The sequence below is a fragment of the Drosophila teissieri genome, chromosome X (assembly GCF_016746235.2).
Source record: "Drosophila teissieri strain GT53w chromosome X, Prin_Dtei_1.1, whole genome shotgun sequence".
Classification (NCBI taxonomy): Eukaryota; Metazoa; Arthropoda; class Insecta; order Diptera; family Drosophilidae; genus Drosophila; species Drosophila teissieri.
This window is the reverse complement of record NC_053034.1, coordinates 8,317,802-8,344,838: the sequence shown is the minus strand read 5'-3', so window position 1 is coordinate 8,344,838 and position 27,037 is coordinate 8,317,802. Positions and strand designations below refer to the sequence as shown.

At 43.8% G+C, this 27,037-nt stretch overlaps 3 protein-coding genes across 7 annotated transcripts; 1 reads left to right on the top strand and 2 right to left on the bottom strand.

Annotated features, from left to right (window-relative positions):
• Positions 1–720: 720 nt before the first annotated feature.
• On the bottom strand, positions 721–14,721 carry LOC122624411. 2 transcript variants are annotated; one of them, XM_043803936.1, is made up of 6 exons: positions 13,973–14,721; positions 4,902–5,038; positions 4,342–4,812; positions 4,144–4,273; positions 3,442–3,591; positions 721–1,416 (listed from the first exon to the last, which is right to left on the bottom strand). In XM_043803936.1, the coding sequence occupies exons 1-6, from the start codon at positions 14,034–14,036 to the stop codon at positions 1,013–1,015; spliced, it is 1,356 nt and encodes a 451-aa protein (XP_043659871.1). In that variant the 5' UTR covers positions 14,037–14,721; the 3' UTR covers positions 721–1,012. The 2 variants fall into 2 exon arrangements, with proteins under 2 accessions (XP_043659871.1, XP_043659872.1); XM_043803937.1 differs by lacking the exon at positions 3,442–3,591 and having other exon boundaries at positions 721–1,352.
• Positions 5,328–6,487, top strand: LOC122624412 (putative gustatory receptor 9a). Its single transcript, XM_043803938.1, has 3 exons — positions 5,328–6,134; positions 6,204–6,356; positions 6,422–6,487. Exons 1-3 carry the CDS (start codon positions 5,328–5,330, stop codon positions 6,485–6,487), a joined length of 1,026 nt encoding a protein of 341 aa, XP_043659873.1.
• A 965-nt stretch (positions 14,722–15,686) lies between the features above and the next one.
• Positions 15,687–26,533, bottom strand: LOC122623099 (collagen alpha-1(III) chain). 4 transcript variants are annotated; one of them, XM_043802033.1, is made up of 11 exons: positions 25,981–26,533; positions 22,396–25,919; positions 19,098–19,626; positions 18,923–19,032; positions 18,342–18,861; positions 18,087–18,275; positions 17,821–18,009; positions 17,235–17,345; positions 16,689–16,740; positions 16,510–16,625; positions 15,687–16,281 (listed from the first exon to the last, which is right to left on the bottom strand). In XM_043802033.1, the coding sequence occupies exons 1-11, from the start codon at positions 26,353–26,355 to the stop codon at positions 16,123–16,125; spliced, it is 5,874 nt and encodes a 1,957-aa protein (XP_043657968.1). In that variant the 5' UTR covers positions 26,356–26,533; the 3' UTR covers positions 15,687–16,122. The 4 variants fall into 4 exon arrangements, with proteins under 4 accessions (XP_043657968.1, XP_043657969.1, XP_043657970.1 ...); XM_043802034.1 differs by having other exon boundaries at positions 18,923–19,029; XM_043802035.1 differs by lacking the exons at positions 15,687–16,281; positions 17,821–18,009; positions 18,087–18,275; ... (1 more) ...; positions 18,923–19,032; positions 19,098–19,626.
• Positions 26,534–27,037: the final 504 nt, after the last annotated feature.

Below are 27,037 nucleotides of genomic sequence, written 5' to 3'. Positions count from 1 at the left end.
AACTAAAGCACAAGGCATTTTGCCGTTTATTTAAAATGTTTATCAAACGTTTTTCACGGTTTTAAATATATATTTATATATCTATATATAGATCTTTTGGTGCGCTCTACAGTGCAAAATATTTGCTCAATTATAAAATTGTTTCACAGTTTGTTAAATCTTTACGAACATAACCATAAGAAGGACAAGTTGGAACGATATAGTCCGGTAGCTATCTGGACTATCAGAGATCTGTTACAATCGACTAATTGTTGAACAGATTTCATTATTTCAAATTATAAACCAGTTACTAAAGCATTAGTTTGGGCCAACAGACAAACGGACTGGCTATAAGGACATTTATGTTGATTAGTACTTGGTAACAGATCTCATTTGGGAGATTTTCGTGGCTCTAAGCTAACTTGTCCGCTAAATTCTGTCGTCTATATCTGGATCTGAATAATCCAGTGGGTGTACATAACTCAGTTGGCGTGTGTAACTAGACGAAATATAATATGGCCTTTATGGGCTACGAGCTTCAGCAAATTCATGATGGTTAATAGCTGGGTTTTGGTGTTTCGTGTGCTTTATGGTAAATCCTTACAATGTTCGTTCAATTGAATTTGTATCACAGCAATATATTTGTTTTGGTTTATATTTATAATACGTGTATATATACGGGGCATAAAAGCAATGCAATGAGCTTTAAATCAAAATCGCTGGCGGTTTGTAGCGTTTTTCTTCTATTTTTTTTTTCTTTTGGTATTTCATAGTTTAAGCTTGGACAGGAAACCGAAATGAAAACGAAACTTTCGATCGATAAGCTCTCTCACTTTCTATATCTATATCTATGTGTATTGTGTGTGGTGTGTGGCTTATGGTGTGTGGTGTGTGGTGTATGGTGTGTGGTGTGTGGTGTATGGTGTGTGGTGTTTGGTGTAGTGTGGTTTGGTGGTGGATCCTAACATCCTAACTATCCGATCAAGCCGCAATGCAACAACCTAGGTGAACAGTGTTTGTACTCAAGTACGTCTCAAATGCGCTTGATGGTGGGTCCGGTGAAGAAGACGGAAACTTTGCGCTTGAACCGCTCCATGGTGGGTTCGTGCTCCTCCTCGTAGTCGTCGTCATCATCGTCGTCCTGCCGCCGATGGTGCTGGTGCTGGTGATGGTGGTGGCTCTGGTTTTGATGGCGGTGGTGCTGCGGTGGCAAATGCAAACGCGGCGGCGGCGGCGTTCGATGGTGCTGGCCAAAGATGATGGTGCGCGGAAATGGCATTGCCACATCGTCATCGTCATCCTCGCCAGCATCCGGATCGCCAGCACCACCACCATGACCTTGGCCACCAGGCTCGGCTCCGCCGTCCGACTCGCTGAAACCGGGATTAAGTATTATGTTCGGTATAAGCTCAATGCTGTCCCAACCATCTTGCAGTTCTTTAAGTCAAATCGGAAATGTTTACAGATTATTGTTATATGCATATTACATCGGAAGTAAGGAGCAGATAGAGAGCAGAAGAAGAAAGAGAGACAAAGAGAGAGAGAGAGAGAAGAAAAAACCATTTATTAGGATTATTTTTGATAATTGTTCTCTACATTACCTCTTTTGCTAGGGATTTTTGTATTGTCTGTGTGTGTTGTGGTATGTGTGTGTTTTGGGGGTGTTAATTTTTTCGTTTTCTTTTCTTTGAGTGTAGCTGTGCAACAGTTTAACACAAATATTTACAGGCGGCGCTTCAGCCAAGTGACACTCGAAAAAAGCGACACTTTAGCCCCCAAGCGTCGCACAGGGCGTATGCGTAATGCAAGCAGCAACTTTGTCTCGCTAAATAAGTGTAGCCACAGCGGTGTCCAAAATAATAGGTATTTCAATTGTACCATTTTCAAATGCATGTTTCCCAATTGCCACTGATCAAATTAATGCAATTTTTTAACAACTTACAAAATTTGAATGGAAATTATGTATTTACTTGTATTATTTTGAACACAGTTGCTTAGGCGTATAGTATGTGTGTTTTATATATGTTGTGTGTGTCTTTTTCGTGTGCATTTTCTATTGAAATCCAAGCTCGAGTGTTCTCAAAACGAAACTAAACAGCATTTCAACGGAATATTACATACAATCCACTCTTTTGGGTTTTTAAAACATTTAATTGTCGTGCTTTTACGGGTTTTATCGTTGCAAATGCAAATAACACAATAATATTTGGTAAAGTACATACACGGTTACAACATTGATAAAGCATTTTCATTGGTCTAGGCATTTTACAATATTCATTCAGTAAAATGTTGCGGCTTTTCCTTTTGGCATCTAAAGCTTAAAATTGGTTTAGACCTCTAGGCGGTTTTTAGTTTAGATTTGATTTGGTATTCTTTGATTGACTTTCGGCTACAAGTGCAGGCTATCACAGTTTAAGTGCTTAAAGCTTCTCATATATTTTTGGTCTAGGACTGGATTTGGATTTGGTTTATTTTAAGGAAATAACAGCTTTCATTACTTAAAGCTAGGCTCTATTAAAAAGATTGTTGGGATTGAATAAATGTGGGAAAATACTCGTTCATACAAGAAACTTATCCTGCGGCGCTAAATAATTACGGATTGCCATGAGAACTAGAATTTTACAATTTAATTAAGCAACTTGTATTCAAATGTTTATATTGTATTATAGCTGTACTACTGCTGCTTCTACTCTTACTAATTATCTAATGAAAATATAGCCTAAATTATTGGACCTACTCGATTTAGTTTGAGCAAAATGTTAACCCAAATTGGCTAATACTCGTATTAAATTGCTTTGAATCAACATTTGATTTGTCTGCAGAGATTTTCATAGCAAATACATTTATGTACGTATGCATTTCGCATTGTAATTATATTTACAGGTCACAGGAGCCATTTGTACACACATATGTACATATATTGCGTTTAGTATACTCGTACGATATATAAGGGGACTTAAATACTACATAATACATATAACAACATCCAACGGCAGAAGCAAACATTTTGCGTCCGGCTGGCAAACATAAAAACTAAATGCGGTTAAACACAACGTTTGGTTATTAATTATTAACAACAATAGCAGCGGCAACAACAACAGCTATGTAGCATAAACGACATTAACAACAACAACGACACCAATAACATTAAAATATAGCCATAACAACAAAACCGAACAATGCAGTTCAAATGAATGTGTGAATTTAAACAAATGGAACCGAAACACAAGCCAAATGGGAACTGAAAACGAAATATCTTATAGTTATGTATGTGAAAGAGGCGCAAATAAATGAAATAACAGGTGAATTGTTGCTCATTATCTCGGGGATTGTTTGCTGTACTGTACTGTACTAGTTCTTTTCAACTGGGGATATATATATATATAGTATGTATATAGACTCTGGAGTTGAAGCTGGACATGGTTGGAAGCTAAAGCTGGAGTTGATCGACTTAGTCTGTACCCATTTGCGCCGACTGATAGCACTCCTTGGAGAGCACAATGCAGAGTCCGATCGCTAATATCACAAGGGTTCCGAGCACTATGCTGACGGCCACTATCCAAATGCGTGGATCGAAATTGTCTAGGTCGGGTTTTATAAGGCGTATGAGATCTGCATATCGGGCGTGACAGAGACAGAGCCACAAATAACAGCGAGAGAGAGAGAGAGAGGGGAGAGAGATATAGATGGACAACGAAAATTACCAAAAATACAAATCGAATGTACTAAACAATGAGCTATACGTTTACACTTTTTTCTGTTTTTTTTTTTTTTGGCTACCAATCAAGATACTAAAATTAGGCCAGCGGATAGGACGGCAAGCAGTAAACAGTTTTCAGGTTTGCAATTCAGATGATAGAAAATTAAATATAATACCATACTGTATTCCAAATGCAATCCCATCCGCTGGCACTCAATATATATATTATATAGATGTTGACACCAATTGGAAATTAGAAATGATCAACTACCGTTTAGAATTACAGTTTACACATTTAAAGTAGAATACCAAAGTTGTACGAGAATAGTAGTCATAATCAACAAAGTCTAGCCTGGATTGAGCCGAGCCTAGCCTAGCCTAGCATCATAGCTTAATGGAGCTTAGAGCCCAAGATCTCTAGGATTCGAATGCGTAGTGAAGCAGGCAGTGCCCGCAGTACTCACCCTCCTCCTTGGTCTCCGGCAGCGTGGTCACATTGGTGGTGACCACCTCGCCGCTGCCCAGTTCGTTGTTGGCCCATATCCGAAACTCATAGGTGGTGTTGGGTGCCAGGCGATAGACCTCCATTTGGCGCTATAACAAATGCATTTCGATTCAATTAAAACTGTGTACCATATCCTAGTTAAATCATAGATACTCACCACATTGAAGGCTATGTTGATGGGATCCATCCGGCTCCAGGCGTGCTCGAAACTGGCATTCGCCGGCGGCGTCTTGTAGGAGACGTTGCGATACTCCGCCGTAAAGCTGCGCACCGGATAGCCACCGGATTGGGTCTTATTGAAGCGCCAGATGAGGAAGCCCAGTATGGTGGAGGCCTTGAAGTATAGCTGCGACACTGGGCCCGGAACGGTGCGAACGATGAGCTTGGTTCGCTGGTGGGCGAGGTACTCCACTTCCACTTCCTCCATTTCGGCTTCCTGCTGGGTTTCCCCTTGGCCACCATCCTCATCCTCCAGCGGCCGCCTTTCCTTCTCCTCCTGATTTTGCGGTGAGGTAGTTGCTGATGTTGCTGCTGTTGCTGTTGTCGTGGGGCGTGGCACTGACGCGAAGCACACGTAGATTCCCGCATCCGTGGTGCTCACATTTCGCAGCACCAGAACACGGCCAGTCTTTGGGGAGTCATAATTCGGGTATTTATCTCAGATATATTTCGTTTTTTTTTTCATTTATTTTTTGAGAGGATTAACCAGTAATTTACCTGAACTATCGTGCTGTTGTTGCCGTGCTCTTTCACCCACATGATATTTCCCTGGGCTATGCACGGTATGCTCACATTGCCGCCCTTGTCCGTCGCGTATTCGTTGTACTTGATCGTCGAGCTGAGTACGGTGAGCACTGCAAATGGTTTCATATGTAAATTGATATGCAAATTAGATTGAGGTGTTTCAAGCTATAAATATTATAATCATAAAGGTTTAAGGGCCAACATTTCATTGAAATATTTATCTTTTAACTCTATTGAAGTACGATTGGTTGGCTTAAGGTTAAGAGAATACTTTCCCCCCCGATAAACTTAACCCAATTACGCGCCCGATACGATCTCGTAGCACTTGCATTTCGATTAATTGAACGATAGATTGCATAGTGGCCCTGTGGAAATGTGGATGCCACAGTTGGTGGCCCAATGTCGCTGTGGTTGGAACACTTTCTAACGGGCTATTTTCAGCTATGCGGACTGGTCTGCGGCTGGAGTGGCAGTCGTTTGGGCCGCCTGTTGGGCAGCACCATACTGGTGGTAATATTGATCGAACTGGCGGGTGAAATAGAAACCTACTTCACGGAGGAAACACCAGAAATTAAATCCATACCCGCGTATTTTGGGAAGGTCATCATGGGCGTTAATATGGCCTACAAAATGATCCATGCGTGGATTGCATTTTGGGCTCTATTCGAGTGCCGGCGCCTTCGCTACTTGATGGAGGAGCTGCCTCCGGTGAAGGCCACTCCCTTTATATACAGGCATTTGATCCTGGAAATCGCACTATTCGCGTGTAATGCATTCCTCGTCGTATCCGAGTACAATATTCGTGGCATCTATTTGGAGAATCTGCGCTATGCCTACAGCCTTCAGGCAGTTCGGGCTCGCTATCTGCAGATGACATTGCTGGTGGACCGTTTGGATGGCCAGCTGGAGCAGCTGCATCACAGGGTGATGACCGGTTCGTCGGATTACAAAACTCTGAGACTGGACTATGCCCATCTGGCGAAGGTGACGCGTTCGTTGTCGCATCTATTTGGCCTCTCGTTGCTGCTGCTGAATGTCCTTTGTCTGGGCGACTGGATCATCGTTTGCAATGTTTACTTCATGGTGGCCTATTTGCAGGTATTTCCCGCCTCCATTTTCATCTTTTGCCAGACCTTGTTCGTCGTGTTCCCCACCCTCGTCAAGATCTGGAGCATCTGCGCCGCCTGCCATCGATATGCCTCCAAGGTGGGTTATCCTGATTCTAATTAGGTTCTGATTAGATTCCAACTAACACCCATATCATTATCATTACAGTCCAAACACCTGCAACAGCAACTGAATGATCTGCCAGGACAAACGCCATTGGAAAGAAGTCAAATCGAGGGATTTTCACTGCAGATCATGCAGGATCCCATACAGATCGATGTCTGCGGCATTTATCACCTGAATCTGCAGACTCTAGCGGGGGTATGCAAATACATATCAACTTTCTATGCATACTATCATTCTCATATGAAACCCAACTTATATAGATGTTCTTCTTCATACTGGAGGCCCTGGTAATATTCCTGCAGTTCGTGTCCCTAGTGCGGACGTAGGCCACGGACTAATAAATCATGGGGACTGGGTCATATATCGGAGGACGGAGGTCGGCGTTCAGAGCGGTGGGAACATGCAACATGATTTGCTTGCCAAAAGGAACAACAACAGGAAACAAGAAGGCAGCGAACAACGAACAGCAAAGGCTGGGGCACAAAAAATGCTTCAATTTAACGTTGTTGTATTTCTGCATGCAGAAAATGCTGAAAATGTTGCTGCGACACGCGAAGGTCATACACACACTACTTACATATTTATGACGCTGCCCGTTTCCGCTTCTTCTTCTTCTTCTCATTCACGTTCGACAGGAAACAAGAACAAAAAACAGAAAAAAACAAAAAAAAAACAAAGGCAGTAGAAAGAACAACAACAATAAACGCCAATGGCAACGTCATTGCTCATATTTTATTTCTGGCTTTCAAAAGTCACCTAGAAACATGAATTAAGAAATGGTTGAGCGTGGCATTTCAGCGGATTGAGATGTGCCACCATTCGGAAAGAAAAAACAAAAATATACACTTTAAATTATTTCCCCCCCCGTCTGAACTTTCAAATTACACTTCAAATGAGATTGCCATGAGTGGTTCACTCAACATGGATTAAACTTGTATAGCTAAAGTATTATAGTATATGTATGTATTTCCGTTATCTGTGCGCGAGATGTATCTGAAAAGTTTGCCACTACGCGAGCGTAATAAGATTGCTTTTTTAAAGTTGGCCATTTCTCGCGGGTAAGTAAGAAACCGAGCACAAGGCAAACAAACAGTTACCAAAACACACATTTCCACATATACGAAGCAATTTTAAGTTCAACCTTGTCCAAGTTGGGGGGCAGATGTAAGTCAGTCAGTCATCCATAATGTTGATAAAGTTTCGCACAAGCCAAAAATGGCCATAATAAGTTTGCACTGCCTGGCAGGAAACTACACACTGCCAGGGGGGTGGGGGGTACTGGTACTACACATACTCGTACTACACATATTTTTGTTGCTTGGGAGCTGAAAAACAAAAGTTAGCCCATGTGGGGTTATGTAAGGAGCAAGCTGCTTGCCGAAAAGTATGCAACACCCCCTGGAAAATTCACCCACAGCACCACCACCACCACCATCATCATCATCATCATCATCCTTTGCTGACGTCAGTTAATTGATTTCAACACGAATTCAATGGGGACGCCTAAATTTACACGCAGAGAAAGGATTAAAACATCATAAAACTAGTGGACATTAGCAGGATATTGGTACTAAAACAAAACACTGCTGAAATCACCACTAAGTCACATCATCTAATAACTTCGAAATAGTTTCAATAAATTCCCTTAATATCCAACTATAAACTGATTTAACTTCTTAAAAGAGATATAAAAGGTTAATGCAATAGTCTTTAAAACTCTTAAAAGATATAAAAGGTTTATGCAATGTTAGTCTTCAGTAATATAAGCAAAGCATGTTCATTGAATATGTTTAATAGCTTAAGTTAACCCTTTTTTACCCATTTTGCTCCAGTGCAAGGCCACTCAATCAGTCTGCTGTTCAATCATTCACTTTTGTCGATGGGCAAACCATCAATTGTCGAGCGATTTAATTAGGGCGCCCCATGGCTTTTTGGCCGTGACGCATTTTGGCCAGTTGCCTATTTTTAGACGCGGTCTGCATTGATTTTGCCATAAACACAGGCCATCCAAGAGCCACGAGAAACAGCAGTAAAAAGCCCAAACAACAACATCGCCACTCGGTGATAAAAGTAACCCAATCCCAATCACAAATCCAATCCAAATCCGCCACCCATCACCCATCAAGAAGCAACATTCAAGAGACAATGGCCAAAACAACAAGCACAGAGATCCGGGCAAATAAATCCGGAGACAGACGGGCGGGCGACACCTTTTGTTTATTAACCGGATGCGGAACCCCTAGTTACCAACTATTTACCCCGACGACTGATTGGCTGGAATTTTCCCGGCAGAGTGCGGAAAATGAGGGGCGAAAATTAGTGGGCGGCTTGGTGTTCTTAGAAAGCTGAAAAAGCAACAGCGAATGCAACTGTGGAAAAACCTCAACTGTAATAAAATAAAAATGTTTGCCAATTGGTTGAACAACACGGTGAGAAGTGAAGGACTTGTGATGGTTTTCCTCCGCCCCTCTGGTTTTTCTTTGCCTTCCCCCCACTTTTTGCGTTTTTCGTTTTTCCTTTTTCCCCCATTTATTTATATTCCCACGATGGCCACCCCAAAAGGCAACCGCAACACCACTTTGGCACGCTTTCCATGGAATTGCGCTTTTCTGTAATTAATTATTTAAGCACTCGGCTCGATTTGTGCCAAACTAGGGAGACGTTTATATACATACATATATAGTAATGAACCCTTGCATTGAAAGCCTTAATATCAAACCTAATTTGCTCTTGTTAAGTCATTAAAAGTATGACTTGTAATTATCATTGTTACTTGAATTTTAATAAGACTTTAAATAGCTTTACTTATCATTGTTACTTGAATTTTAATAAGACTTTAAATAGCTTTCAATAATACTACTACTAATATTTACCTTACACTCTGCACTTTTTGCCTTTACTTCGCTGAACTCTACCTGTATTTTCTCCCCTTTTTTGCGGCACGTTTTCCCCCTAATGCGGCCATTTTACATAATTTGCGCTCCCAACTACAACAGGATATACAGGATATATGCTGCATCCTTCCTACACGTGCTATATCCTCGCATATGCCCCTCAGATCGGCGATTGAAGCAACAAGCGGCGAAATAAACTTTTGCTGATGGCACCCAGCTGGGATATCGAAACAGAATGGCCACAAATGGAGGAGTTCAAGGGTCGCCGGAGGGGCGAAACTTTTCAAGCATCAACTTGAGCATCTGTGCCAGTCGCGCTGAAGACGAGTCCTTTGAAATGTATCCAGCAACCAGGTTTCTCTGTCGCTTGTTCAATTCAAATTTAAAAGTCAAAAAGGGCAACTTCAAAGGGCGGAAAATCACGCGTGCATTCATCAAAAGCAGTAAATGATTTTATTTAACCGGTTTTCTTTTATTTGCACATCAAATTTTCTACCTCAATTAACTGGGCATTTACAATTTTATTTAATATTTACGTTTGTACCCATTTCAAGGGCTAGCTTAATAGTAACAAGTAATTAATATTAATACAAAATATATATCCTGCAAAGATAAAAGAGCTGCAACTCTCAAGCAACTATTGTTATAATTCATGCTTCAATTTTAATTCTTCCCCAATATTTAGTTAGTCGTTCTTAGTTTGCATAATCAACAGGCACACTGTGCAACCTGCATGTAAATAATTTAATTGCAACACAGTAAGCTAAGGTACGTGGCTGGTGAATAATGCATTGATTTCACAACGGGTAATGAAGAGTGCCAGCAATCGGGTCCTGCGAAATGCCATCCTGAGAGTCCTGGCAACTTGACTACGTCAGTTTTTAGTGGAATTGTGTGTTGCAATATTTATGACTCCCACAGTGAGTGCCGATTGCAGTTCGTGTCACCGGCGAAAGCCGAAAAACCCACTTCAAGATCCCTCAACACATGAGCCAAAGTAAACAACAACATTTTGTGTGGGAATGGGAACACAGAGAAAAAATGTGGCAAGTAAGTAAATTCATTTTTAGAAGAAACCAATATCATTCTTACGCTAGTTGATCCTTGTCAACTAACACAGTTCATTGCTCAAAACAAAGCTAAAATGCACACTCAGTTAAGCCCACGTATAAATGGGTGGTAATTTAGCTAATATATTTCGAAATGATTTGGTTTTCGTATTGTCTTCCAATAGTCGTTAATCTTGTTCTCTGTGCATTTATACGACAACCCTGACATTTTTATGGCGCTTAATAATGCATTTGGCTTAGAGCGACCACAGAATGTCCATCGCATCGATTCCTGCACGGAAAACAAATACGAGGGCACAAAAGGGGTAGAAATGGAGAAGTGGACCAAATGCAGTTTAAGCCACAGGACCATTAAATTGGAATTTCATAAAGCTTTCAGACATAAGTGCGCACAGCAGGGGTTAAGCATTGGGGCATTGTGGCATCGGGGGTTAAGAATGGGGGCACAAGTGTCAGCAGCAGCAGCAGCTGTTGCCCTCAAGAGCAGACTATGCGATTATTCTGCTGGCACAACAAAATAGTTAAATATATGCCACAATATATGGCTGGAAAGCAAATGACAAAGAAAACAATGGGGGAAATGTGCTGGCCAAGAGCAGACAATCAATAATGAGACATTTGTTTTAAAAGAACTTAAGTCCAATGCTGAAAGAAATTTAAATTATTACATTTTCAATTAAGTTCTGTTTCAATAATACTGAAAACTCCATTAACTATGTGACTGCACAAATCGATTTAAGCTTCAGCCAATAGTTGTTTTCTATTTACGGAAGGCATTTTTGTTGGCCAGCTGTTGGTACATTTTTATGCTTCGTAAAACCACTGAACTGAGATGCAATTCCAAAGACCTAACATTCCAGTGAATACCTTTAAGAGGTGTGCACTCAAAAAATTCAAATATTTCCTTGGACATGGCATTCCTGAATGGTCAAAGTGAAATGCCATTTTCCATGGCCAAAATGCCAACGAATGCGGCCAAATCAAACGACAGAAACAACTTAAAGGCAGACACTTGAAAGGCGGGTGAAAGGCGGCAAACGCAGAACAAAAGAGTCATTCAATGCTCTTGTTTTCCCTCCCATTTTACTTTTATTTCCAGATATATATAGTATAGCTCTTGACCAAAAGCCGGGGAAAAGTCTAGGAGAAATGGAGAAAAGCGGCGGAAAGTGCTGAAGACTCGCACAGGCAAAGCAATTCCCCGAGTCACTTTATTATTATTATTGCCCACAGGCAGAATTGCTGCACAGCAGCGAGCAGCAAACAAAATAAAATGCCAGAATTAATTAAAATTCATAATTAGTTGCATTTTGCATGCCAACGGGCCACGAGGTCACGACAAGAGCTAATCCAGCCCCTGGCTCAACTCGGGTTTCTTCACCCACACACCAGCACAGTGGTCAAAAAGCGGGGCGAAAGTGGCAGAAATTTCAGAGGAAAGTTGGGAAATATCAAAGCGAAAGAGCGCATAAAATTCAGTAGAAAAGCAGACATAATTGCAAGGGAAGTTTCCAAGCTTAATTAGGAGCGAAAGCCCTTTTAATAACACTCCACACCCACTGTGACCATTCCATGGCAATTCTCATTTCGTACTTTATTTGCCAGACAGCAGATGAAGGGTGAAATGATGGCTGGTGGGTGGCGCAGGACATGCGACTGGGAACAGGACCTCCTCCGTAATAATGTCCTCCGTCCAATGCCACTTGTTGAAGTTGTTGTTGTTGTTGTTAATGTGGTGCCTGCCGTACTTCTGGTTCCATTCGGTCGGCATAATTGCAAAATGCACTTTTCTACTGCCTAATCCGAAGGATTTCATGTGCCATTTCATGTGCCTCTGTGTTTCTGCGAAGCAATTAAAATCGGGAGCAAACAAAAATAATCAAATAATGCTGCCCCCCTCTCGCTGGCCACTCGAATCAGCCAACCGAGCGGAAAATCAATGCATGGGAAAATTCAATTCACATGCGCTCTATTAAAATAAGTGAAATCTTTGGGTGTGTGTGTGTGGCACTCGTCCTTTTTTTTTTTTTGGCATTGACATTGAAAACCGGGTCCCCCAACAAGCCACACTTTCATGGAGCCATTGTCTTTGTTATACACTTTAACTAAGGAGGGGTCTTTTCTTAAGCTTACATAATAGAGAACGACGTTTAAATAATAATTTGTTATTAAAATATTTGTTATTAAAAGTAAAAGTATTATGTAAAAGTATGCAACAACATATTATATTTAGAGTCCAAAATTATCAAGGATAAATGCCAGCCGACGATGTTTGGTTTTGTTGCATACTCGTGGACATTCTTGATCAGGCTTTCAAAGGGTACCTCCAAAAGAAAGTTCTCCACCTTCAGGTGCCTCAACTATGTTTTTTGCTACCTGCTGAATGCAGGTATATTCATGAATATGAAGAGCTTTATTTCGTCGCCATAAATTCCGAAAAACGGTTGAAACTTTGGCCCAAAAGTTTTGGGTTAGAGCATTCGCAGCAACTATGTTGCCTCAAAGTTGCTACCCCTTTTCAAATGGCAAATGGCACCTTGTGGCCCGGGTGGCAAGTGTCTAAAAATAGTGGCAAAGCCCTTGTTGCATGTGTTTCGCATGTTCATGGGTGTTGCAGTTGTTTGTTGTCGAAGTGCTGAAACTGCAGTGTTGTCTCAACAAAAGTGGGAACTCAATTTTGATTGGAGGCAGCAGGCAGCAGGCAGCATACTTGGCGGCACGTCCTTGACTGCGACTGCAGCTATCTACCAGTCGATCTCCTTGGCTCGTTAATTTGGCAAAAAGTTTGCCAAATTGGTAGCCACACTTTGGCCAAACAAACACCCCAAAAACCGAAAATCCCCTTGAGAAAACCTCGACAATTAGGTGCAGAAAAATCAATTTGTCCAAATGAACAGCTGTGGACGTTTTGTCTTGGCAAACAGTAGCAGCATCACTGCTTTCAACGCCTTTTGCTTTAATTAAAAGCAAACATTTCCAGCAATGACGACTATTACCAAATAAATTACCAAATGAGTTTGGCCAAGCCAACTGCTTTTTTGTTTTATTGGAACTGCGAGTGCGGCATTAGGCGGTGAGTTTGCACTGTTGCAGTAACAATTCAAGGATTTATACGCAATTTGCATGCAAATCAAGTTGGTCAGGCCGTTCTGGTGGTGGCCCACTAAATGGGCGGGGATTAATTGAGGGTCTGCAGGTGGGATGGTCGGATGGTCAGATTGAGCCCGGGATTAGAGGACCTCCGACTGAGATTTATTATCCTATCCTGCGCGACGGCGGGTGGCTCAATCTGCGCTCAGATTCGTGGCACATAAACGGCAATTTAAACAAGTGCGAAAACAAGCAAATGGCGCCATTTGGAAAATGTCCTGATTCGCAGGATAGAAGCAATTGAGCTTATTTAGTTACAGCAAAATAGGTTGGGCTTTGTTTTGGTGCACACGAGTGAATGTTTAGCCGGTGCATGTGCTTAAACCTGTAACATCTTTAACTAAGGGCATTTCCCCAAGCAATTCCATATTTTACAATTAAGGCTAATATCAAAAGGCTGTGGGCTTTTAAGCATAATTAAATAACTTGATGCATAAATCAAATTTACCCAAATCACCCAAGCTTAATCTAAATGAGCACAACCCATCGAAAATTCGCCCACATACATGAGCCGCAATTTATTATGCCCTCTGGCTCCGTGGAGCCCAACTGGACTCCAATTGGGTCAGCGGCCGTCCAGCCGTCCAGAAGTCCAGCTCCCCAAGCACAGGCTGTCCAACTGGACACGCATTAATCCCAATCGGACGGGCGGCAATCGGGTGCTGTGGGGGAGTTATGTAAAGTGTCAAGTGCTTACCTTGGGTGAAAAATAATAGATTAAACGATGACAACGTTAGCACGGAGCTGGAAGTGGACGACATGCTTCCATAGCACGCTTCAAGCACGCTTTACATAAGCCTCCTCTGCCTCCTCTTTCTGCTCGCTTTATCACCCCCTACCTTTTGGCCAAAGCCGGCTGCACAGCAATCAACAAAGGCACAGGCACAACAACAAACACAAAAAAAAAAGAGAAAAAAAAAGAAAAATCGAAATGAAATGAAAAATAAATAAAACTAATAAAAACAAAAAAGCAAACGGCGACGACGCGCCAAAAACAACAAACCGAAAGCAACAACAAATACTACGAAAAGTTCTTTTGCTGATTTCTACTTTCTCCTACTTTTATCCCCTCACATTTACAGTTACTCCTATCCTATCGCGTGCCTCTGCCTTGTTGTTGTTTTCTTTCTTTCAGCTCTCTTGCCACCTCTCTCGCTCTCACTCTTCCTCTTTGCGCGACTTCTTTTGACGTAACTTCAAAGTGCGGCTGCTGATTTTTGGCAACTTTCGCACAACGCGAATTCTTTTGTGTAATTTTGAGTAAATATTTTACTACATCTATGAAACTTGAAAAAAAAAAAACACACACACGCAGTATTTGTGGTTTAATTCAACTGCAGTTCGGTGTTCGGAGAGTTGTTGTTGATAATGGGGGACACTGGATTCGCTCGCCAACCGCCGCTCATGTACCGTTGCGTTCGAGTTGCGTCGCTCGACTGAAACAGAAACTGAAGCGCTTTCAATTCGGCTTCGTGCCAGGGACTCGGAAAATCGCCCGCCAGAACTTGGCCTTCGGCCATTTACCCGCCAGATCTGGCCGTTTTCGCAGCCCAAAATAATAGCTATATGGAATATCCTTAAAGGGCGCTCAAAAGTATGCTACAAAAAGTGTTTGGCTCTCAAATTAGATTGAAAACACGTTTTATTTTGGATTTATCCGGTTGTACTCCCGATATCTAAGATAAAGCTATACCAGTACCATAAAATCAAAGGGCAACTTGTTTTTCGTTAGTTATTTAGAACCTCTAGAGATTTCTAGAGTTTATTATTTTTCAAAGAAAATGTATGGCTTGATACGATTTGGAAATCCTAAAATGAAAATACCAATATTATATTTATAAAATATATACATATTATATAGTTATTTAAGGTAAGATTTATACAATATATTAGATGTTTCTTTCATTTTAAATCACTGTAACACAATATACACAATCACTTCACATTTTATTGAGTAGAAACCGCAGTAGTATATTATTTTTAGCAATAGAATTACAATCTTTCATTTAGCTACATAGATAGAACTTCAATCAGCACTGACTGTCAATGGGTGCGAGCCATTGGTGACTACTGGTGCTGGTACTCCCGATCCAACGCCCCCCCGATCCACGCCCTCTGATCCGAACCTCCCCCCGAATATCCAACCCCCCTTCAAGTGCACCGCGTGTGTTGTGCAACTCTGCCTGGAGCCGTCATCTGTAATTCACCTTGGCAGGCATGTGAGTGCGATGCACACACAGCATCCATGCCCTCCACGCCCACCCGGCCACGCCCCCACGCCCCCGACGCCCCCAAAAGAACAGCTGTCAATGGTTGTTTACGGAGCAACAGAGACAGCTGTCACGCAGGAAACAGGGACAGCAGCAGAAGTTCGATGAACCCGCCAACTCGAAGTAAACATTATGTTAATATACATACATACAATTCATTTATATTTCGTCAAACTAACAAAAAAATAAAAAAAATTACTGGATATCTATAATCCGGCTTCAAAGCGAATTAATTTAATTTACAATTAAAATACATCCGTATTTATAACATGCTTCTATGTGGTGTTCTATGGTTTCAAATGCGGCTGTTCGTGCCGGGCAACGAAATTGAATTCGTTTTGCTAAATGCAGCAGTAGAAATGAGTGATTATTTCAAAATTATACTGATTGCATTTGGATGAGTGATGATTACATGTAATTCGGGGTCTTTCAGCCAGATGAAGCCCGATATATGTGGAAATGCTCTGTGTTTGTTGAATGGAAATGCTGTGAGTTTTTGTTTTCGTTTTCGATTTGTTTTGCTCTTTGCTTTTTGTCACTTGGTATGTGGAATTTGTGGCGTGTTTGTAATTGACGTCTAGCGACGCTTGATGCGCTCTATATACTTGGTTTTATTCAGTGCCCGACTGCCCGCATTGGGATCCATCATGCGATTCCAGTCGGTCTGACCCACCACAAAGCCAATGGCTCGCATCTTCTCCTGCGACCGCTTTTCCTCGATGTCCGCCCAACGCACCTAAAACAGAGTGAAGGGGTTTAGTAACTAAAAATTGGTAAAGAAATGCTAGCAAGAAACGTTTATCGGATGAAAAACAGTGATATGATTACAGTATTCACTCTGTAAGATATTCGACTTTCGCAACCGGAAGAGATAGCAATACGTATAGCTATCCCGCTCTCTCTCATGTGGAAATCATCTCAATAGTTCGTTGCTTGTTTTGTAATCCAAGTTGGTTGTACTCACCCGCTTCTTGCCATTGGCCGAGGTTGTGGGTGGTTCCCAATCCTCCAGCTGCAGATAGTCGGCCATGCTGGCGGTCCTGCGGTTCTGCATCAGACGCTTGGTGCCATCCAAGCGGGCTGAAACGAGGAGTTCGGTTAGCTGGCGAGTTGGTAACTCGGGTCAGGATGATGGGGACTCACCCAGATTATCCTCGGTGGTGTCGCGTTCCCATTTGCTTTTCAGGAAACCGCACTGCACGGGTAGCACACGAAACGCACGATTGGGTTGGCCGGATTAAATAGAGTGCAATGGGAGAATTTCAGGAGAGTTTAGAGGAGTGTTTACCGATACGATGACCACAACCCATTTAGTCACTAGTTGCCCGATTAGTTCTGAATCCTACATCCTACTGACTGACTGGATTGATTCTGGTAGAATAATGAGACTAATCAACAGCGACTACTTGTTAGTTTACATTTTAATCATTAGCTACAACATATTTAATTCTTGAAACTAAAGGCAATGGTTAATTGGTATCACAGGCTTGAACACTTGTTAGTTTATAATCTTAGTTTCTACGAGTCGAAATACTACAACATTTGAACATTTAATTGGATACAAAAAATCCAATCTTCTTGCAAACAAGCAATAATTTAGTAATAACCCCATTAATTTCTCTACGCAAACACCGCACATATGTCTCAAAATGAATCCAATCAGTCCATGCAATTGGCAGTTACACTTACATCGTTGGAGGCGTCGGCGCTATTGCTGTCGTCTGTCTCCTCGACAGCCGCATCCTCGTATGCCGCTGAAGTTGCCACAGTCGCCCCATCGCCGGCGCAAGCATTATCGTCCTGGAAATGAAACGAAGCCGCCATAAATCAACAAAACGTTCGCTTGACCCAGCTTGCATAGTTGCCTTTACTTAAAGCTTAATCGTAAGTTCGAAATTGTTTCTTAGACTAAGACTAGCGGTGCACATATTGCATGTCATAAAATGGGAATATATATATATATATTTGGAGTTTATATAATAGGGATTCGATTGCAGTTTAGAACTTAGTCTATGAGTGCGCTTTCCTATCGTTTTCATTTAGCGTTCGCAGTGTTTTTTTTTTTTGAAAGGACTTGGCCCGGCCAGGTCAGAATTAAAGGTATCATAGTGTTTATCAATCTCTTAAATACTACACATGACTAGATTTTGATTCAGCTTTGGAAACTCCCGACTGGCCACCGACCCACTGGCCAGTCCAAGAGCTCCACCATCTCCTGCTCCGCGGCGGCACAGTAGCAGCCGCCTTTGCGTCGCACCACTTAGTGCATAGTTACCGTAGCCATGTCCTCAACATCTTCCATTTCGACGACATTTTCAAGGAGCGAGCTCACGTCCAGCTTGATGTACTGCAGCGGTGTGTTGCACCAGTTGTCCAGCACCACACGGATCTCGTTCTCGGTGCGCTGGTGAGAGTTTCTACCGAGGCACGTCTCCAGATCGCAGTGCAGGTCCACTATGTAGGGCTATGGTAAATAAAAACAACAAAAATATATATGTAACATCGCTCAAGGAAGCATTGATTCGTTGAACATGGACCCACCACAAAATTGGAGTCTTTGGCGTGGCAATAAAATTCGTTTAGTGTGCGCAGCGAATTGTTGTTGCAATCCACGATTATGAAATCGTACAGATTGTCGCTAAGTGTCTTCTTAAACGACTTAATTAGGTACTGCATGTAGGTCTCCTCCATGGTGTCATCATATTCGTATAAAATCTCTTTTTTGGGTATCTGCAGAAGGAAATTAAATAACTTTAGTATAACTAACAATTTATAATTAACTAAACATGTTCTCACCTTTTTGCCCGTTTTGGGGCACTTCTCCTCGTAGTCGTTCTCAATGATGAAATAATCATCGATGCTGAGAATGCGCGGATTGGCACCGCCCATCTCCAGCTCCTTCTCCTTGATAAGGCGGGCTACATGCGATTTGCCGCAACCAGGAGGGCCACGCAAAATGATACAGATGCGCTTGGGACGGGTCATGCGGCCGGGATTCAAGAGCACCTCGTCCACGGAGATCGTATTGCGATTCTCATTGGTCGGCACGCACATCTCCAGACTGGGAGCCGTCACTAGGTCAGGAATTTTCTCATTGGCATTGGCTGCCGAGGGGAATAGTGACATGGTTGGCGGCGGCGGTGGAGCCAACTTATCCGAATCGTCACCTAGTTGGTGACCCAGTGGTTTGGCAGGAAAGCGATTATACTGGTTTTGATTGAACTGCTCCTGCACATTTCCCTGATTCCATTTGGTCATTGATGGCGGCGGCGGCAGATCTTCGTTGTCATCATCGCAATCAATAGTTTGCAGGGCACTGATATGAAAATTGGAAGGGCGATAAGTACAATGCAGTTCAGCAAAGGGGTTTAACTTACTCTTCGCCATCGGAAATATCTTCGAGATCATTGTGTTCTTCAGTATCCTGGAACCCCTCGCCCTGATCCGGGATTTCGCTCTGGTTTTGGAATTCATTCTGGTCCCGCTGCTGGAATATATTCATAGACAGGATTAGAGGCCAAGTTAGAGGCTTCAACTGCGCTGACCACTTACCTCATCAGCCTGTTCAGGATTTGTGGAACTACGTTCTTCAACCGAATTCGATTGAAACTGTAGGTTTTGACTGAACTTCAACTGCTCCTCCTTCTTTTGTTGTTTGTTTTTTTTCTTATTCTTACGCTTGTTCCCCGAACCTCCTGGTCCTCCGAGTCCACCCAATCCACCGGTTCCCGCTGCCATTCCTCGATGGGGACCACCTGTCATCGCTGGGTTGGGATCTCCGCCCACTTCGCCCATTCCCATGCCCATTCCTCCTGGCATTCCCATGCGATTCGAGCCCGTGAACGAGGAGTGGCCATACTCGAAGGTCTTCACTGGTCTAAATTCTGGAATTCGGTCGGCGGGACTCAGAGCGGAAGGCCCATCGATTGGGTTGCCATCGCCCGACTTGTGGCCATAGTCGATCACCTTGGCGGCCGTTGGGTTATTGGAATAGTCGAATACCTTCATCGGTCGATAGATGGGTTCATTCTGGTTGCGGTTGCCGGGGAATTGTTGCTGCTGCTGCTGCTGCTGCTCCGGCCTTTGGTTTTTGTTTGTTTTCGTTTGTTTTTTTTTTTTGCAGTGATGGAAGGTGGTAGGTGGAACACACCATTGGCGATTTTAGTATACAATGGTTACGTTTACGTTTGTTGATTTATTTTTGCGGCAATTTGTTTGGTTTATTTAATATTTTAATATTTTTGTATATTGTATATTATTATTTTTTTTTAGGTTTTTAATGTTTAAAAACCAAAAGAAAAACACTTGAACTTTTACTTCGGTTGAAATGTACTAAAATAGTTGTTTGTTTAAATTAAGATAAAGGGGGCGTGGCAGTGGACACAGGGGCAGGTGCACTATCTTCATACATGCCCCACTGCCCCCAAAAATTGCAGGTCAGCAATGAAAGACTTATATATGGTTGGCCCTAAACTTAGAATAGGCAAGCGGCATTGCTTATAAATAGTTTCTATGCTTTCAAAATACAAAATATATAGCATCAACTTATTAAAGCTACATAAGCACTCAAATCTTAATAAAATCGGAAAAATGTTGACTTGATTTGGGAAACGGAAAAACTACAAAATTGCATTGAAAAAGCGGACAACGAATTTAATCGGAACTAATTGTTTGGCATTTGAAATAAGTTCTTTGGGATACTTAATTAAAATGCGATACTTAATTAATCGGACAATAGATATTTTTAAAAAATGCTAACTATTTATACAATATGCAACATTCAAATCGGAAATGCGGAAGCGGACGAATCAGATTTGTTTCAGATTCCAAAACCTTATCAAGTGCACTTCCAACGAAATACCCTATTGGTTTGTTTCATTTGTTCAACAAAAGCCAATGGTTGGTGGTTACAACAGCAAAATATTTCAAGATATCGCAACAGTTTTCAAAACAGATCCTGAGAGTATTCCTTAGACTGAATTATTGAAAGATTAATTACATATATAATCATTTAAAAACTAACCAGAGCCAAAGTTTAGCGATCGGATATTGTATATGGATATTGAATGTGGTATAGACAAAGATTCATTTGCAGACGGACAGTTGACCATAAATGGAGTTCCTGCAGGATTACACAGGACAATGATTTGATATGCCCCAATAACGTTACTTGTGTTTTGTCTTCCTTTATTGATATTTAATTCCATAGTATATATTTAACATATACGACTTAAATAACTTCGCGCTATAAAAGTTACATATTACTCGAATCGAGATATTCTTGTTGATGTCTATGTGGTGGTAAAACAAAGTAGTTTAAATAACTAACGCGTTGATTTTGAACGAACAGAACTTAGATAGGTACCAAATAACTAAAACAGAGCTTGGGCTATATCTAAGTGATATTGCAGGGCAAAAGAAAGTAAAAACAATTTACATTTCGATGCAACAAAATTGGATTCATATATGTTTTCATTATTTCACTCGTCTTCTCTGTATGCGTGTATCCTTAATCTCTAATTAACGATCTGACTTCTGACTTCTGGTCACTGCGATGTGTATATAGCTAGTTATATATGGATGTAAATGTTCGAGGGGCGTTACGATCTGCCCTTTCGATAGCCGCCCGCCCCCCAATGAAAAATCTGTCATCTGTCGCCTAACCAGATCCCGGATTCGAGTGTTCAGAGATCAGTTCCTGCGCTGCTGCTGCCGTCGCTGGAGCTTCCTACCGCCCCCTTCTCTTGCTGCACAGACAATGGATCAGACACAGATATATGGTGGATATATGCATATATGCATATATATCGGGGACATCGCCAATAATGAATACCACCGTTCAGATATTCATTTGCGTGTTTGGTTTTCGTATTTGTAGTCGTATTCGTAATGGTTTTCGTTTTGTTTTTTTTTGTTATCGTTCGTTTGTAAGATTGTTTAAATTATGTTTTTTACATTCAGTATTTATCAGTATGGCATAGAAGTAAAAGAGAAGAAGAAAAAAACGGGGTTGGAATCGAAATTCCAGCATTAACGATAACTAGAAAAAGGCCTGCACAAGTGCACTACATTAAGTTGGATGATATCAATACAGATAGAGAAAGTGAAGGGGTACAAAAAGTGGGAAGTGTGGGATCGATCAGCGGCATATAAGCCCCAACGATTTCGTTCAATGAACACGATATATACATAGGTATATGTATATAGTCGCTTGACAAGGATTCTCACGGATATGCGTAATGTTAAAAAAAAGAGCTGAATAAAAGGAAGCAGATTGCGTGGGAAGCAGACTGGTACTTTATACGAAAACATTGCATCATACTCAAAAATCGGTACTCATCGTTAGTACAAATCGGACAAACAATCGCTTGACGCCCCACAGGTTTGAGATAATGTTTGGGTTTTTTGCTTATCGCATGGATTGGTTATTCATAATAAACACTTAAAACACTAACTATAAATGCAAATAGCAGCTGTACTTTATACAAAATCAACTAATTACTGATTGGAAAAGATTTAGGGTTGTATTAATAACATTTCAAAGGTAATTTGTAAACATGCAGCCCTACTCTCACTTCCCCAAAAGTGCAAAAAAAAAAAAAGAAGAAACCAACATATTTGCAGATGATAAAAACTGAAAGCAAGTGCCCTTGCAAAGATAACGCTCCCATATCTTCCACAGACAATCAGACAATAATTGATATTGGATTTTAGGAGAGCATAAGAAGAATCTTCTTTTTCCCCCCATTTTCACCAGTTTTGTCAAGATATAACATTCGATATTATTGCATACGTTTTGAAAAATTAGTTAATCAAGTCAAGAACTTAAAAACGGCTTGAGGACACATACCCGTCATTCCAGTTCTTCCGATTGTTGGGCCCACCGCCACCGCCGCCGCTATTATTTCCAAAGCGGTTGCCAAAGTTTCTGGGTCCTCTTGGTGGTCCGGCGCCGAGATCATCGTCGCCAAAGCCTGGACCCGGTGGTCCGCCTTGCCGGCGGAAGGGATTATCACTGATGGGTCCATCGTTGAAACCGCGCATATTGGGACCGGGCCCATTGGGTCCGAAGTGGGGTCCTGGGCCGCCAAACGGCGGACCGCCGAAGTCATCACGCCGCGGACCGAATGGACCATCGGGTCCGCGAGGTCCGTAGTTGCGGGAACCGGGACCCGGTCCGAAATTGGGCCCAAAGTTTGGTCCAAAGTTGGGGCCATTGGGTCGGAAGTTCGGTCCGAAATTGGGACCTGGTCCCGGGCCATTTGGTCCAAAGAATGGGCCACCCGGACCGCCGGGGCCAGGGCCAAAGTTGGGGCCGAAGTTGGGTCCACGTGAGCCCGGACCGTGGGGTCCAAAGTTCCTGCCCGGTGGACCAAAGCCGGGCGGACCATTGCCATCGAAGTCGATGAAGTTATTTCCAGGCACTTGATTTGGTCCAAAGCCTTCAAAGCGTGATCCATCGTTTGGACCTGGACCCGCACCCGGACCCGGATGAGGACCAAAGCCAGGGCCAGAATTTGGACGCGAACCGGCTCTGTGGCCCGGACCTGCGCCTGGACCATGTCCGGGACCGAAACCACCACCAGGTGGGCCGCTATTCTCCGGTCTCTCACCGCTATTGGTGCTCATCGAGTCGCGGGAATCCTGCGACTTGCTTTCGTTGCCGCTGTTCTTCTTGCGCTGCCACTCGGCGAAGGACAGTGGACGTCCATCCGTGCCCGATTCCTGTTCATCTTGTTGCTCCTGACGATCGCGCTGCTCGCGCTCCTGCACATTGGCCACCGCCTGGGAGAGATTGTTGATGAAATTCGGATCCTTGAGCGCGTTGCTTAGAGATTCGTTGCTCTTTTTGGCGACGGAGGACTTGTCTGACTTCTCAGACTTGTCTTTGGCAGAGGCATCAGTCGCTGTTGTTTCGTCCGAGTCCTTGAGCCCCACATCGAAGACTGAGGACGCATTATTCTTGCCATTGCCATCGGCCACCAAATCCAGACCGGGGATGCCATCGTTCTTCTTAAAAAAGCTACCCATGGGCGTATCTGGAGTGCTCTGCGTCTCCTCCTCCTCCTCGTCGTCGTCGTCGTCCAGGGAAATGGTGAATATGGGCTCCTCCTCCTTGAGTTGCTTGGCGGGCAATGGCGGGGGAGCAGCGCTTTGCCGGCGCTTGCCGAGATTGGAGGAAACCGGAGGAGGCTGCGTGTGCGGATCCACTGGCGGATCTGGCCCCACAACTGGTGCAGCTGGAGCTGTGACTTCGGGCGGAGGCAGTGATGCAATCGGTGGAGCTACTGGGGGAGCTGGCGTTATTGCTGTCTTTCCATCAGGTGAATTCTCATTCGTTGTCGCCGACTTAGTTGGACTTTCCTGGGCTTCCTCTGGCTGCTTGTCCAATGTCTGCTGGGCGGTTTGGTACTGATTGTGCATCCCCGGTGGCGGTCCTCGGTTGCCTCTGAACGCCGGAACTCCGGCGCTTTCGAAGGCGCGATTCTCTTTGCCAAAGTGATTCGGGTTTCCGGATTGCCTGTTGCCCTGTCCGAAATTGGCTCCCGGGCCAGCGAAATTGCCTTGGCCACCAAATGGCTCTTCAGTGGGCTGCTGCTCCTCGGCCGTTGTTGCGCCTGCAGCTGCTTCCTTCGGCATGTCTGTGGTAGAGCCTCCTGATCCTGATCCCGATCCCGATCCAGCAGAGCCACTCATCTGCTGTTGGCGACGTCGGCGCATCTGCTCTCTTCTCTCCGCGATGCGACGGCGCTGCTTCTCGAACTCCTCCTCGTAGCGGCGATACTCGTCGCGATCCGGATGATTGGCATTGGCGCGCTTCCAGTCTTCGAACTGCTGCTCCCACTGGTCGAACAGGCGATCGAAACTGGCCTCGTCCAGATCGGAGGCTTGCTGTTGGTTGCGGTTCTGCTGACTCGACTGATTCGGCTGATTGAAGCTGTTGCGCTGGTTGAAATTGCCACGATTTTGGTTAAAGCCGCCTGGTCCAGAATCGCCACCGCCACCGCCTCCACCTCGCTCATCGGAAAATCCCTGGTTGCGATTGGTATCCCAACGATTGCTCTGGCGGCGATTGTTATTAAAGTTGTTGTTATTATTGCCGGGTCCTCCTGCTCGTCCACCAAAGTTGTCCTGGCCTTGGTTGCCACCACTGCCGTCTCCAAAGCCGCCACCTCCGCCGCCAAAGTTGCTTCCTGCCGCACTACCTTGATCTTGGTTATTGTAACTGTTGCCATAGTTTCCTGTTCGCTGTCCAAAGTTGTTGCCATTGCCAGAGTTCTGATCTGGGCCAAAATCAGACTGTGAGTTCTTGACGAATGGATTCTTATTTTGGTTTTGGTTTTGATTTTGGTTTTGGCTTTGGTTGCCTTGTCCACCTCCATCTCCCCAGCTATTGCGGAAACTATTTGGCTTGTTGTTGGTCCTCATTGGCGGTGTGTCGATGTCGGAATTGATGCCTTGCCAGCGATTCTGGCGGGGATTCTGCGGTTGCTGGTTGCTTTTGCTATCACTAATACTCGGTGGTGGTCCGCTTAACCAGCGATTCTGGTTCTGATTCTGCTGATTGGGATTCTGAATGCTTGGCGGTGGTTCGGTCATCCAACGATTCTGTTGCTGATCCCCGCCAGACGGCGCTTGATTAGAAGTCCCATCCCAGCGGCGATTGTTATCATTGTTGTTATTATTATTATTGCCAAATGGCGGTCCATTCCACCGATTACTGGCATCATTTATTGGCGGCGGCGGACCATCCCAGCGATTTGGTTGCCCGGAATTATCAGGCGGCGGACCACTGGTATCCCAGGGAGGACGATTATTGTTGCCTGCGCCGCGTTGATTGTTATTGCCCCACTGGCCATGGTCCATGTTGTTCGACTGCGTCTGCTGCTGATTAGTTGGTCGCTGCAGAGGCGGTGGCGGCTGCTGGAGATTGGGAAATCCCAGGTTGTCTGGTCCGGCATTGTTGTAGTTCATCTGGTTCATTTGACCGCCACCATACCTGTTTGGCGGCGGCTGTTGCATGGGCGGTGGTCCTGACCACATGCTTTGGCTGTCATTCTGATTGGAATTCGAATGCTGATTGTAACCGGTTTTCTGCGGTGGCGGCGGCGGCGGCTGGTTGTACATCTGCGGCTGGGCCGTGATCTTTCCGGGCACTGGCGGCCCTCCAGCGACGGCAGCGGGTGTCGTTGGTGGCGCCGGTGAGGCGGTGACGCCTTGGTAATAGTTCTGCGCGACAGGATAGGCCTGCGGTCCGGGTGCAGTGGCCACTGGAACGGGAGCCGGTGAAGGAGCCGCCACCGTGGGCGCGGGTACGCCTTGAACCGCGGTAGTTGTAGCCACCGCCGCGGCTGCGGCCATTTCACGCTTATACTGAAAGGTAAGAAGACTAATATTGTAGAAAGTTCGTGGAGTATTAGCAGATTTGACCCACCTGCTCGCCGTACTGGGCATGCCACTTGGCGTACTCCGCCTGGTACGTCTGCCACTGGTGCCAGTGGTGCTGCAGGGCGTACTGCTGCTCGGGGGTCATGGCCGCATACTGGGCGGCCGTATACTGTTCATAGGGGTTGCCGGCCCCCGTCGCCTGGCCGCTGCTATAGGGGTTGAATGCTGCGGATGTTGCTGCAGCAGTGCCTGGTGCAGCTGCTCCGGCTGCGGCCGGCTGAGCGGATGGGGGTGCTCCGGCGGACGCGTCCGAGGGCGGCGGCGGGGGCGGGGCGTTCGGAAGCGGCGGCGGAACCGACGGTTGCGGAGGAGGGGCGGTAGTGGGAGCCGCTACGGCGGCGGTTTGCCAATGGCCCCACATACCGTATCCACTGGATTGATTCGGCTTTTGGCGGATAACACGGATGTACCGCTCGTCTGCACTTTCACTAAATCCGGCGGATTAGCTCCGTTCCGTTCAAATCGTGCACTTTTCACTAATTCCGATTGCTATCTGTACGAATTGAGAATGAAAACTTCGCCATTTTTGGCTTGAAAACTAGAGATGGACCTGTCGGCTAAATAGGGAGGGCAGTGTGGCCGTATTGCAATTACAAGTCCATATATCGCAAGCGCCCTGGAATATTCCATTGCGAGTTAATAATCAAATTAGTTTGAATTTAATCCAATGCAATAACAAACCTACAAATTCAATGAACATAAATAAAACAACATACTTAATTTACTAAACTAACTTAAATGTAAAATAGAATTATAGTAGAATTTGGTTATACCGACTTTCAATGGACCGACGATTTTACTTCGTTATACCCGGCAGACGCACTAACAGAAAGGTGGAAAACAAATATTAGTATTTGTTTATTTTATGCTTCCCATGTTCGTAATATGTATTACTATAAAACAAATTAATTGTTTAATCAAACAAAAAATTTAATGAATTTAATCAAATAACAAGGTTTTTTATGAGAAAAAAGATGAAAAAACTAGATATATAACGGGACATCTCATGGAATATTTTTATGACTTCGGTCACTGATATTTAC